The following is a 12592-nucleotide window of genomic DNA, read 5'->3' on the forward strand; positions in this document are numbered from 1 at the left end:
CTGCTTGAGCCTCGAGTCTGATAGCTTAAACAATTATCTACAATTTGGAATTGATTTTTTATAGCCACATCAATGTGCACTTTTTCAATGCCCAAGGCACAGATAATTCTATTAAGAGAAAAACCAGAACGTGTAGGCCTAAGCCAAACAGCCTCCAACTCCAGACTCGGTCTTACAAAACATGTCCCAAGGCCTGACTCATCATGGCTCCCTTGTACAGCAGGGACTCTACACCTCACAGCAAAACGCTGAAAATCATTAGAAGAACAAAATCCCAGCAGCTCTGTTATTGTTCTGGGTTTAAAGGAGCATTAGCAGCACCAGAAGGACATTGCTCTGCTGCTCGTAAGTGTTTGGGAAGGATGGGCCAGAGCTGTGTTTTGGGCAAGTATTCCCCAAGGTGCTGAGCTTGGCCCTGGCCCAAGCTCTGCTATCAATTAGCACTGTTTGAGTTCAGCTTTGCTCATTTCCCCTAGGTGAGGAGCTTTCAAACTGCTGTTCCAGTCTGGCAGCAACAGGAACGTGGGCTTTGGACACAGGCCTTGCACGGATTTGATCTGTTAACCACCATCCACGCAACTCTTTACCCTCACACAGAAACACGCAGCGCTGTTATTGCTCATGTTTAAAATTCCCTGCCAGTAACCCAGAAAGAACAGCCCCGTGTGCCTGTAAACACCCGCCAGCCCTGCCTTGTGCTCGAGTGTCTGCTGCAGCAGTGTCCCTCTGGCTGTCCCAGTGTCCGTCTGACTGTCCCAGTGATCTTTGGCTGTCCCAGTGTCCCTTTGGCTGTCCCTGTGACTGTCCCAGTGTCCCTCTGGCTGTCCCAGTGATCTTTGGCTGTCCCAGTGTCCCACAAACAGTCCCAGTGTCCCACGAGCAGCCCCAGTGTCCCTCTGGCTGTCCCAGAGCCCCTCTGGCTATCCCAGTGTCCCTTTGGCTGTCCCTCTGTCCCTCTGGCTGGCCCAGTGTCCCATGAGCAGCCTCAGTGTCCCTCTGACTGTCCCTGTGTCCCTCTGACTGCCCCAGTGTCCCACAAACAGTCCCAGTGTCCCACGAGCAGCCCCAGTGTCCCTCTGACTGCCCCAGTTTCCCTCTGACAGTCCCAGTGTCCCTCTGGCTGTCCCAGTGTCCCTCTGGCTGTCCCAGTGCCCCTCTGAGTGCTTCAGTGTCCCACAAACAGTCACAGTGTCCCTCTGACTGTCCCTGTGTCCCTTTGGCTGTCGATGTCCCTGTGACTGTCCCAGTGCCCCTCTGGCTGTCCCAGTGTCCCTCTGAGTGCTCCAGTGTCCCACACACAGTCCCAGTGCCCCTTTAGCAGCCCGTGTCCCACCAGTCACCCCAGTGTCCCACCAGCAGCCCCAGTGCCCCTCTGGCTGTCCCAGTGTCCCACCAGCCGCCCCCAACCATCAGCGAGAAGCAGGGAGCGCTCCCGCCGCTGTCCCGAACGATTCCCATGATGTGTCACTGCACGAACAGCACTTCCCAAACAACGGGGGCTCCCGTGCCCGCGGCCCCGCCGGGCCCTCCGAGCACCCCGGGCCGGGCCCGGCCGGACCGCGGCGCTGCGGGCGGCACCGCCATGCGGAGACGGGCAGGGACATGGAGCACGGTGACACATGGGGGGCACGGGGGGACATAAAGGGACACCAAGGGACACCAAGGGACCCCGGGGCCGGGCAGGCCGGGCCCGCGCGTTGCCGTGGCAACCGGGCCCGGAGGTGCCGACTGCGCCTGCGCGCGCCGAGCCGTAGCTCCCGGAAGTGCGTCAGGCGCTGCTGCGCGCCGGAAGTGCCGAGCGCGTGTCCGAGCGCTCCGGGCCTGTCCCGACACCGACACCGGCACCGACACCGATACTGATACTGATACCGGCACCGATACCGGCACCATGGTGAAGCCGCGCTACAAGGGCCGCTGCTCCATCAACCCCTCCCGCGCCAGCACCAACCCCGGTACGGGCGGGGCCGCGGGCCGGGCGGGCTGGAGCGGAGCGGGCCGAGCCGAGCCGAACCGAACCGGGGCTGATGTTCTCTTGTCTCCGCAGATCGCGTCGGGGGGCAGGGAGGGAACAACATGCGGGACCGAGCGACCATCCGGCGGCTGAACATGTACCGGCAGAAGGAGCGCAGGTGAGCGGCCGCGATCCCGGAGCCCGCCGGGCCGGGCGGGGCCGCCGAGGAAAGAGGCGTTATTTAATAACAATTCTCGTTTTCCGAGTGGAAATTACCCCAAAAATTGTTCCCTGTGAGGGCGGGCAGGCCCTGGCACAGGTGCCCAGAGCAGCTGTGGCTGCCCCTGGTCCCTGGCAGTGCCCAAGGCCAGGCTGGGCAGGGCTGGGAGCACCTGGCACAGGGGAAGGTGTCCCTGCCATGGCAGGGGTGGCACTGGGTGGGCTTTAGGGTCCCTTCCAGCCCAAAGCCTCCTGTCATAGGTTATGATCCTGTCCTATTATGATCTGATTTCTCATAGGTTAATGTGCCAGCTGAAGTTTTGATGCCTCTGACAGCTTCTGGGCCTTTCCTGAGGCTGCTGCACCCTGCAGCCACTCACATGATGAATTTGAAGTGCAACACATGTGTTTTATCCTGTCTCAGGAATTCTTCTTCACTCAGCCTTCATTTCTAGTACAGCAGGGTTTAGTTAATGCCATTTTTTTCACGGTGTCCAAAACATTAATTTGGGCTACTGGTAGCTGTTTTGTTAATGGAAATTCTGTAAGTTGCTCTGTGGTGGGCTCTGTAACCCTGTGAGCTGGGGAGCCTGATCCCAGGCTTGAGACTGAGCCTGATCCTGATCCCAGGCTTGAGACTGAGCCTGATCCTGATCCCAGGCTTGAGACTGAGCCTGAGCCCAGGCCTGATCCTGAGCCTGAGCCTAATCCTGATCCAAAGCCTGAGCCTGATTCCAGTCCTGAGCCTGTTCCCAGGCCTGAGCCTGATCCCAGGCCTGATCCTGAGCCTGACCCTGAGCCTGATCCTGATCCCAGGCCTGACCCTGACCCTGACCCTGATCCCAGGCCTGATCCCATTCCCGATCCTGATCCTGACCCCGAGCTCTCAGCAGCCCAGCAGGTACCAGGGATGCAGCTGGGAAACCCTTGCTGGATCTGCCTGGAGAGACCCAAAGCACGCAGAATTCCTGAATTTCCCGGAGCAGCACAGCTCAAAAGCTCCCCCAAACCCCTGCAGAGCCTCAGCTCCCCTCAGCATCTCCACAGCCCCTGTTCCCCTCTGTGCCCCACACTGACACCCCTGGCAGGGCAGCAGCACCCCTGTGTCTGTGCCTGGCACTTCTCAGAGCTCTGTTTCACATCAGCTTGTTTGGTTGCTTTTGCCAAATTCAAATTTCCAAATTTCCCACTCTTTGCAGAGCAGACAGGGAGGAGGCATTTTGAGATATTGCTGAGCTCAGACCAGCTCTGATCTTGCAGATCTGGGTGAGTCCTGCAGAGCTGGGTAAAAGGCTTTGTGAGAGAGCACAGAAGGATTTGCCAGAAAACAGCCCCAGGAGCCCTTCTGGGCTGCCAGGGAGGGTCTGGCCAGGCTGCAGGGGCTGTGACTGCCATGGCTGCACCCAGGGCTGGGTTAATCACCCCGTGGAGTGCACAGCAGCATCCAGCACTGCAGGGCAAGGGCCCCTCTGCATTTTGTGCCTCTGTTTCTGGCCTGAGGGTCAGTGCTGCCCTTTGTGCACTGACATGGCTTCATTTGTCCCTCAGGAACAAACGTGGCAAAGTGATCAAACCTCTGCAGTATCAGTCAACTGTGGCACCAGGCACTGTTGCACGAGTGGAACCAAATATCAAGTGGTTTGGTGAGTTTTGTCCAACTTCCAGGCTCAGCAAGCTTCAAAACTGTTGAATTTAGTGTGTTGCAAGGTGTTTGTTTCAGAATGGTGGTCTGAGAGCTGTGTGGGAAGGTGAAGGATCCCTGCTGCTGTTGATGCCTTGTGGGGCTACCTAAAAACACAGGCCAGACAAAATTAAGGCAATAAAAGACAGTTCTGTTTATTGAAGGCCTTCAGGGACATTTAGGGCAGACAAAGCCCCCAGACTCACTCAAAATGGACAATGGGTCACAGGTTTTACACTTTTATGTTTGGTCCATTTGCATGTTGGGGGTTCATCTTCCAATTATAGCTTCAGGTAGTGAAATAGTTTGACCTCAGGTTTGCTCCCCCCAACTCTCTTTTGTTTCCATCTCTCAGGGCCTGAGGCAGTGAGGTGTCCTTGATTGCCAGGCCTGGAGAGGAATTGTTGTGTCTGCCCAAAATGGGAAAGCAGCAGCTCCCACTGTGTGTGGAGTTTGGAGTTATGCACTAAAGAAATGCAGGATTACAAATATCTAAAAAATACAAAGGCTGAAATCCTGAGGCATCATTGTCTCCCCTTGCCTGTACCTGTGCTTTGGGGCTTTGCTTTCCACACTCTCCCCTAAGGGTGGATATTTTGGCTCCTGTTTTGTTCCCCAAGGTTTGCCCATGTGTATGGCTGTTAAATGTCCTAGAGATACTTTTAAAATTTCCTATAAATGGTGAGAAAGAAAGGGATTGGCTGCTTATTTGGGCTTGGTCTCAAGTAAAACCCTTTGGGTTTCCTGGTGTTGTTGTTCCTAGATGGAAAGTTCATGTTTTATTAGTTCCCCAGTTGGAGCAGTCGGGATCAGGAATGTTCAGGTGTGATGTTTGTTTCTCACCCTCAGGAAACACTCGTGTGATCAAGCAATCATCCCTACAGAAATTCCAGGAGGAGATGGAGACTGTGATGAAGGATCCTTACAGGGTGATCATGAAGCAGAAGAAGCTGCCCATGTCCCTGTTCTACGACCGGATCAAACCTCACGTGGGTACCACTGTGCAGCTGTGTGCACATCTGGCAGCAGCTGAGCTGTCCCTGCTCAGCCTGGCAAACTCTGCCCTCTGGAAGGGGCAGCTCTGGTGGATTCCTTGGGGAGGGATGGTTCTGATTCCCTGTGGCCATCAAATGTAGGGGCAAAGATTATTTAATAAAAATTCTCATTTTCCAATAGGAAATTTCCCAAAAAATTCTTCCCTGTGAGGGTGGGCAGGCCCTGGCACAGGGTGCCCAGAGCAGCTGTGGCTGCCCCTGGATCCCTGGCAGTGCCCAAGGCCAGGCTGGGCAGGGCTGGGAGCACCTGGCACAGGGGAAGGTGTCCCTGCCATGGCAGGGGTGGCACTGGGTGGGCTTTAGGGTCCCTTCCAGCCCAAAGCCTCCTGTGATAGGTTATGATCCTGTCCTATTATGATCTGATTTCTCATAGGTTAATGTGCCAGCTGATGTTCTGATGCCTCTGACAGCTTCTGGGCCTTTCCTGAGGCTGCTGCACCCTGCAGCCACTCACATGATGAATTTGAAGTGCAACACATGTGTTTTATCCTGTCTCAGGAATTCTTGTTCACTCAGCCTTCATTTCTAGTACATCACGTTTTAGTTAATGCCATTTTTTTCACAGTGTCTAAACCATTATTTTGGGCTATTGGTTGCTATTTTGTCATATGGAAACTTTGTAAGTTCATGTTGTAAGAATGTTATTTAAATTAGGGAAAAGGTTGTGTTAAAACATGCATTGCAAAAACAAATTGCTGCTTTCAGCCATGGATTGATTGCTGTTACAAGACAAGCTGGCTTTCATTCAAGCTTTAAAATCTAGTTTTGATTGTAATTATGCCTGACAAAAATCTGAGAATTTGGCGAGATTTGTGCTCTTGTTAGAAAAACAAGCAATGATCAAAGATAGCAGCTGAATTTTCATCACAGTGCTTGTAATTGCATTTGACACCATTTATGGTGGAAGAACTGAAGCATGGGTCGTTGGCAAGTGCAGAATGTTTTGTTGCTTATTAAGTATCCACTCTTGTGTTTCTCAAAGCTTGAGCTGGAAAACTCAAACATTGTTAAGGAAGTGTCTGTCACTTGTTAGAGGCTGCCAGGGCTGTGTTGAACTTGGGGCTCCTTCCTGTGTGTCACGAGAGATGGGAAAAAATGGTGCTTGGAGTTTGTTTTTTTAACCAACCTGTTTTTCCTCAGACCTCCAGAGTTCACATTCTTGACACAGAGACATTTGAAACAACGTTTGGCCCCAAATCACAAAGGAAAAGACCAACTCTGTCTGCAAGTGATGTGCAGTCTCTGGTGGAGAATGCTGAGGCCTCGTCAGAGTCTTACGATCAGGGCAAGGACCGAGACCTGGTGACAGAGGACACTGGTGTAAGGTGACTGGAAAGGAAAATGAGTCCTTGTATACACATATGAAAAGCCAGCCTTGTTTTTAAAGAAGGATCTGGCACCTCCATCAATGCTGTTACTGTGTGAGGAGGAAGGAAAAGGAGATTAGCTGAATGTGGGATTTTGGCTAAATACCACCCGTACTTGGGCTTTGTCCCCTCTTTTGTCTGTAAATGGCTTAAGAGAAGAGAAAAAGATCCTGATCCTGTATCTGTGGTGCTGATGTTTCTGGTGATGTCTTCTAGGGATGAAGCACAAGAGGAGATCTTTAAGAAAGGACAGTCCAAAAGAATCTGGGGTGAGCTCTACAAGGTAAATGGCATTTGGAGTTTGCAGCAGTCATCTGTCAGCCTTTACACAGTGAGGGGCTTCAGCACAGCATTGAGATCCTGTACAGCAAGAATGACAAAAGCTCAAAAAGAGTAGATTTTAATTTCTAAATCTCTGCCTGACTGAGCTTGATTCTTGAGCTCTTGTCCTACAGGAACAAACATTGTTAAAATACACAATCTAGAAGGGGACTGGCAGAGTGGAGGTGTAAGTTTCTCTTGGATTCCTGGGATTTCACCACAAGTAAAAGAGTCATGTTCCCTTAAGTTTCTTTAGGCTGAAAACATCTGGCATGTTGATGGGGTCATCTTGGGAGAGCTCTGACCCTCAGTTCTCCATGAGCCACCATGGCTGCCAGAGAAATGGAGACAGAGTGAGTCGGGGTGGTATGAGCAGTGTGTGTGCTCTCAGTGACTCTTAGGTGTGAAATTGCTTGACTTTTAGCTCTGAATTTCTGAATGTAGCTTAAAACCTTTTCATTTGGAACTAAAAGCACTGAGATTGGTTGAGCAAAACAGATTTCAGTAAGAGGCTGCCAAAACTGCAGGAAAAAGCTGTGAAACAAATTCACTTGGCTTGAAACAAGTCATAAAATGACAGCTCCCTGCTGTAGTTGCTTCGTGGACTAACAGCAGGTTCCTGCTTGGTTGTGTGTTTCATATTGGTCCAGAAAACATCCTTTGTACCCTGATCCATTATGAAATGGTAGAAGGGAGTTGTTGCTGAATGGAGGATGAACACTGGGGTTTGTGTGCTGCAGCAGCACTTTAGTTTTCCCATTTGGGGGTAATGTTTTCTTTCTCTGGTGCATAAGAACAGGTAAAAGTCATTCAGCTGTCCAGGCTGAATTTGGAGAGGAGGGAGTAGAGCATCCATGGATGTTAGTCTGAACTTCACTATCTGTGGGGAACTAGCAGTTTGTAAAGGATACAAGGTTTTTAAATGAATGATACAGTTTCAAATATGACCAGTTTTCATTTGGGAGGTACAGATACCTTGCTTTCTGCAAAATCCATTACATCTGTGTGGGGTTTTTTTATTTTTCAGGTGATTGACTCATCAGATGTTGTTGTTCAAGTTCTTGATGCCCGAGATCCCATGGGCACTCGCTCCCCTCATGTGGAATCCTACCTTAAAAAGGAGAAGAAGTGGAAACATCTCATTTTTGTCCTGAACAAATGTGATCTCATTCCTACCTGGGCCACTGTAAGCACAGTCCTGCCTGTTACTCTTCTTCTTCTGTGGAGCTTCTTTGTTCCTGTAGTGGCTGTGCTGCAGCTCTGTGCCAGTCCCCTGCTGCTCTGGAAGGGCGTACTGCAGCTGGGGCGCTGGGAGTTCTCTGCTTGCCTGCAGTAAAAGTAACAATTACCATGTAAATCTGTCCAAGTTTGGCCATGTTGAGCAACACACGCCAGCCACAAATTCCCTACTTCCTCTGTCTGGATTTAACAGTTCAGCTGTTGTCTGCAGAGTGTGCTGAATGTTATTCTGCCTAGGATCCATATCCACCCCAGCTGGTTTGCTTTATGTCATTAAACTAATGAGTTTTAGCTAGCAGTGAAGGCGTTTTTGGGAAATTGTTTGTCTTTAATACAAACAATACTCAGGGCTTTTAGCTGTTGGGCTGGGGAAGTGCTTCAAAGGTTCTTCCCTAGCAATGCTGATGGCCAGTTGCAGTTGTGAGCCCAGTGCAGATGCTGTGTCCCCCTCTCTGAGCTCAGAGTGTCACTGTCCAGCCCCAGTCTCTAACCCAGTCCCCTTTGCCTCTCCAGAAGCGCTGGGTTGCTGTCCTTTCCCAGGAGTATCCAACACTGGCTTTCCATGCCAGCCTCACAAACCCATTCGGCAAAGGTGCTTTCATACAGCTCCTAAGGCAGTTTGGAAAGGTACAAAACAATTTTGGGGGTCTGTGGTTGGTTTGGGGGGTTACTGTGTGTGGTCTTTCGCTTTGTTAGTGTTTGGGGTTCAGAACTGCAGTGGTGATTCTGTCCCTCACTCCAAGATGTAAAAGGATCTGTTGTTTCTCACCAGTTACACTCTGACAAGAAGCAGATCAGCGTGGGATTCATTGGCTACCCCAACGTTGGCAAGAGCTCAGTGATCAATACCCTGCGCTCCAAGAAGGTCTGCAACGTGGCCCCCATTGCAGGGGAAACAAAGGTAGGAACATCCCAGTGTTAAAGATGCAGATGTGGTCATTGAAATCAGCCTGCTGACCTTGTCAGGTTCTGCACTGACCTGCACAGGCTGTGTGACCCTGAGGAGGGGCTCGTGGGCAGTCCCTGCTCTGAGGCATTCCCCAGTTCCCACACTGCTGTACTGCAGGGCTGTGATGGGAATGCTCAGCTGCCCTCACTCCCTGTCTGTGCTCTCCTGACCCAAATTCTGGGTCAGGCTCTGTTTCTCTGACTCTGGTCCTCAAGAATGAAGCCAGGCCTGTCTGCAGGTGCTGATGGGGAGCTGCTGGTCTCTTGCAGGTGTGGCAGTACATCACCTTGATGCGGCGGATCTTCCTCATCGACTGCCCCGGGGTGGTTTATCCATCAGGAGACTCAGAGACAGACATTGTGCTGAAGGGAGTGGTATGTGTCTGCTCTGGCTGCTGGAAGGCTTTGCTTGTTGGCACTGTGATGGTCTCAGAGGGTTGATCCTCTACTGATCCTCTGCTGTGCTTTTTCAGGTTCAAGTTGAGAAGATTAAGAGCCCTGAAGACCATATTGGTGCTGTGCTGGAAAGAGCCAAAGCAGAGTACATCAGGAAGACATACAAAATTGATTGCTGGACAGATACAGAAGACTTCCTTGAGAAACTCGCTGCTAGGACTGGAAAACTGCTAAAGGTGTGCCAGCTGCCTGTGTTTGTGGGCTGGAAGAGCCTGTGGCCTGCTCTGAACCTGGGAAATCTTTCTGTTGCTCATGGGGCATCGGGGGGCTGTGTGCCAAACATGGACATAAACTGTTCTGTTTTTCTCAGGGTGGTGAGCCTGACTTGCAGACTGTGAGCAAGATGGTTCTCAATGACTGGCAGAGGGGCAGAATCCCTTTCTTTGTGATGCCACCATTTGCAGAACCAGATCAACCAGGTCAGCCAGATCCCCAGGTAAGAATGTGATGCTTGTGCCTCCTCTTTCCACATACTTGGTTTTCCTAATGATGTTCACTGCTGCTTTTCCCAGAGTGCCATGGACCTTGGGCAGTGCATGTCCTGGGCTCTGCCCAAGCATGGTCCTTCAGGTGACACCTGAATTTGGTGAGGACCAGGTAGCAGTGCTGTTTACAGAGATGTCTACATCTATTTTACATCTCTGTTTACAGAGATGTCTACAGAATGTCAGTAATCATGTTGTCATCTTAGGCTTTTTCTAACAACAGAAAATGGAAGTTGTTCCTGGAGATGGTGGGACAGACTTTGGGGATAACACATTCTGTTCTTCCTTACAGCCTCCTGTGTTGGAAGCAGCTGTGACATCCAGCCAAGATATCACTGAGGAGAAAGTCTCTGAGTTGGTGGCACCAGGTGTGGAGCCAGCAGAAGAGGGGAACAACACAAACACTGAAATCAGGCAGCTCATGTCCAACATTCGGCAGAACTTCGGCAGGATTAACGTGGCACCTCAGTTCTCAGAAGAAGACCTGGTTCCTGTGGATGTGCCAGGTTTTGATGACACAGACCATGATTCATCTGGAGAGGAGGAGCAGGAGGAGGAGGAGGAAGAGGAGGATGAGGAACAGCAGGATCCAGGAGAGGAGGAATTGCAGGTGCCTGCACCAGGTTCCCAGGAGAGCTCTAAAGCAGTTCTTAAGGCTTTGGAGGACAAGATTGCAAAATACAGAAAATTTTTGGATAAAGCCAAGGCCAAGAGATTCTCAGCAATAAGGTACCTGAATCTCTCCAATACACTGCAGGGGGGAAAGGGTTGATGAGGCTCTGCTGCAGGTTGACTCCATTTCTGACTTGCTTGACACATGTAACTTTGCCACAGCTTATCTGGCTTAGCTATAAGGGCTGGGAATTGGGCCAAGTAGCAGTTTGTTTTTGAAAGATTATTCCAAGAGCTGCTATTTACCAGCAAATTAAAAATGTTCTCACTTTTGGAAAGCTGCCTCTTAAGCTATAGATTAGAGTTAGCATTATCCTGGTTATGTGGGCAGCAATACTGCATCCTTGGATCTCTCCTTATGTTGGGTAATCCCAATGGCTATGCCTGGGTCTTTGTGCATGTGCACAAAGTGAATCCTGGCCCATACAGCAGGCCCAGTTTTAGCAAAGCTCACCCACCAGCCTTGTGAGGAGAGAGATTTCAAGGTTTAAGTGTTACATTTTCTCTCTCATATAGCACACAAGCACAGTAACTCCAGCAAAAAGGGTATTGCAATATCCTGCTGCAAAGACTGGCTTTGATGCTGACAGGGGACTGGGATCTGCTGGAGTCTGATGGCTTCTCAGAGGTGGTCACTGTTTGTGTAACAACAATCTTTTATTGCTGGTTTTATCTTCCATAGAATCCCCAAGAGACTGAGTGACACAGTGTTTGCAAAATTCGTACAGAAGGATGAAGAACCCGAAGAAACTGAAGACAGAGGTAAAACAGGATTAGTAAATGTTCTTAATCTACATTTGGAAATCCTATGAGTCAGAGAAAAAAATAGCATTAAGGGGAGAAGCATTCACTGGATCCTGCATGCAAGATCTTTTCCCCTAAAACTACTTAAATCTCCCTTTAGCTGTCCCAAGGGCTGCTGCTCACCTGGTGTAGCCTGCCTGTGGAACAGGTGGGAGATAGAGAGATGTCCCTCTCAGTGAGGGAAGATCCAGTGAAGGCAAGTTTTGTGTTCCAGCAGCCTAGGCTCCCAGCAGGCTGCAGCCAGAGCAGCCCTGGGTGTTACAGGAAGGAGTGGATGGGGTTTGGGATGTTATAACAGCAGAGATACTTCAGGCTATAGGTTTTTACTGAGGTTTCAGTTGTTGTAGGCAGTTTGAGTAAAGGCACAATCAGGTGGGAGAGCCCTGTCCTGGCAGGACTGTGGAATTCTCCTGGACTTGGATGGGGCTGGAGCAACCTGCTTCTTGAGAGCAGTTTTCACAGTAATAGCTGTGATTCTCTTGTGAGGAACATTCATGTTGTTTTGATAGAAGTTCTTAAATACAGCCAAGGGAATGTGTTGCTCAAGGAGTTGAAATGGTGACCTCAGCCTGAAGGTCTTCAAACTAATGAGTGTTCTGGAAGATACCAAGTGTGTGATCTCTGCTGTTGCAGGCAGCATAGAGAAGAAAAGAAAGAAGAAAGAAGAGGAGGAAAGTGATGATGATGATGACCAGTTGGGTAAACAGCCTAGTAAGAAGCTCACATCCAAAGAAGTAAGTGTGCTTTCCTGTAGTACAGCTGAGCAGGGAAATAAGCTGGCTTTTTTATCCTTTACAATATCACTAAAGAGCCTGTTGTCACTAAAGACCTTTGAGACTTGGGCATGAGCAGGAGAATGAAAACTGAATTCTGTTATGAATGTTCTGTGACAGCTTCTGTCACCCCCCTCTTACCTGGCTCTGCACACCAGATTGAATTTGTATCTTGCTGCAAAGACTGAGGCAGAGCTTACTCATAAGAGCAGGGCGGGTGGGTTCTGTATAGAGTCACATGAGTAACATTTTGTTTGAAATTATTTATTTTACTTAACGTGTGTGGAATGCAAAGTGAACACCATTGGAGAGCTGCAGACACTGAGGCTCTGGATGCTGGGGATTTGCTAATGTGTTTTGTGTTTGCAGAGGAGACGAGCCGAGAGGCAGCAGCGCTCCAAGAAAGTCGGAGTCCGGTATTATGAAACTCACAACGTGAAAAATAAGAATAAGAACAAGAAAAAAACTGGCTTGGAGGGACAAAGATCAAAGCAGAAAAAATACAAACATAAGCAATAGCTGCTTATTCTATTAAATTTTACATAAAACAGCTCTAGTATGCGGTGGCTTTTTTTACTATAAAACTTGCGGTTCCTGTTCAAAGCCCAGTGTGACCGGTCT

At 50.0% G+C, this 12592-nt stretch overlaps 1 protein-coding gene across 1 annotated transcript; it reads left to right on the forward strand.

Annotated features, from left to right (window-relative positions):
- Positions 1 to 1787: 1787 nt before the first annotated feature.
- On the forward strand, positions 1788 to 12521 carry GNL2 (G protein nucleolar 2). Its single transcript, XM_064398510.1, has 16 exons — positions 1788 to 1952; positions 2045 to 2129; positions 3719 to 3813; positions 4701 to 4840; positions 6047 to 6231; positions 6490 to 6556; positions 7622 to 7780; positions 8347 to 8460; positions 8606 to 8734; positions 9052 to 9156; positions 9255 to 9413; positions 9548 to 9673; positions 10015 to 10451; positions 11077 to 11156; positions 11832 to 11932; positions 12341 to 12521. The coding sequence occupies exons 1-16, from the start codon at positions 1889 to 1891 to the stop codon at positions 12488 to 12490; spliced, it is 2196 nt and encodes a 731-aa protein (XP_064254580.1). The 5' UTR covers positions 1788 to 1888; the 3' UTR covers positions 12491 to 12521.
- Positions 12522 to 12592: the final 71 nt, after the last annotated feature.

Source organism: Passer domesticus, chromosome 24 (genome assembly GCF_036417665.1).
Source record: "Passer domesticus isolate bPasDom1 chromosome 24, bPasDom1.hap1, whole genome shotgun sequence".
Classification (NCBI taxonomy): Eukaryota; Metazoa; Chordata; class Aves; order Passeriformes; family Passeridae; genus Passer; species Passer domesticus.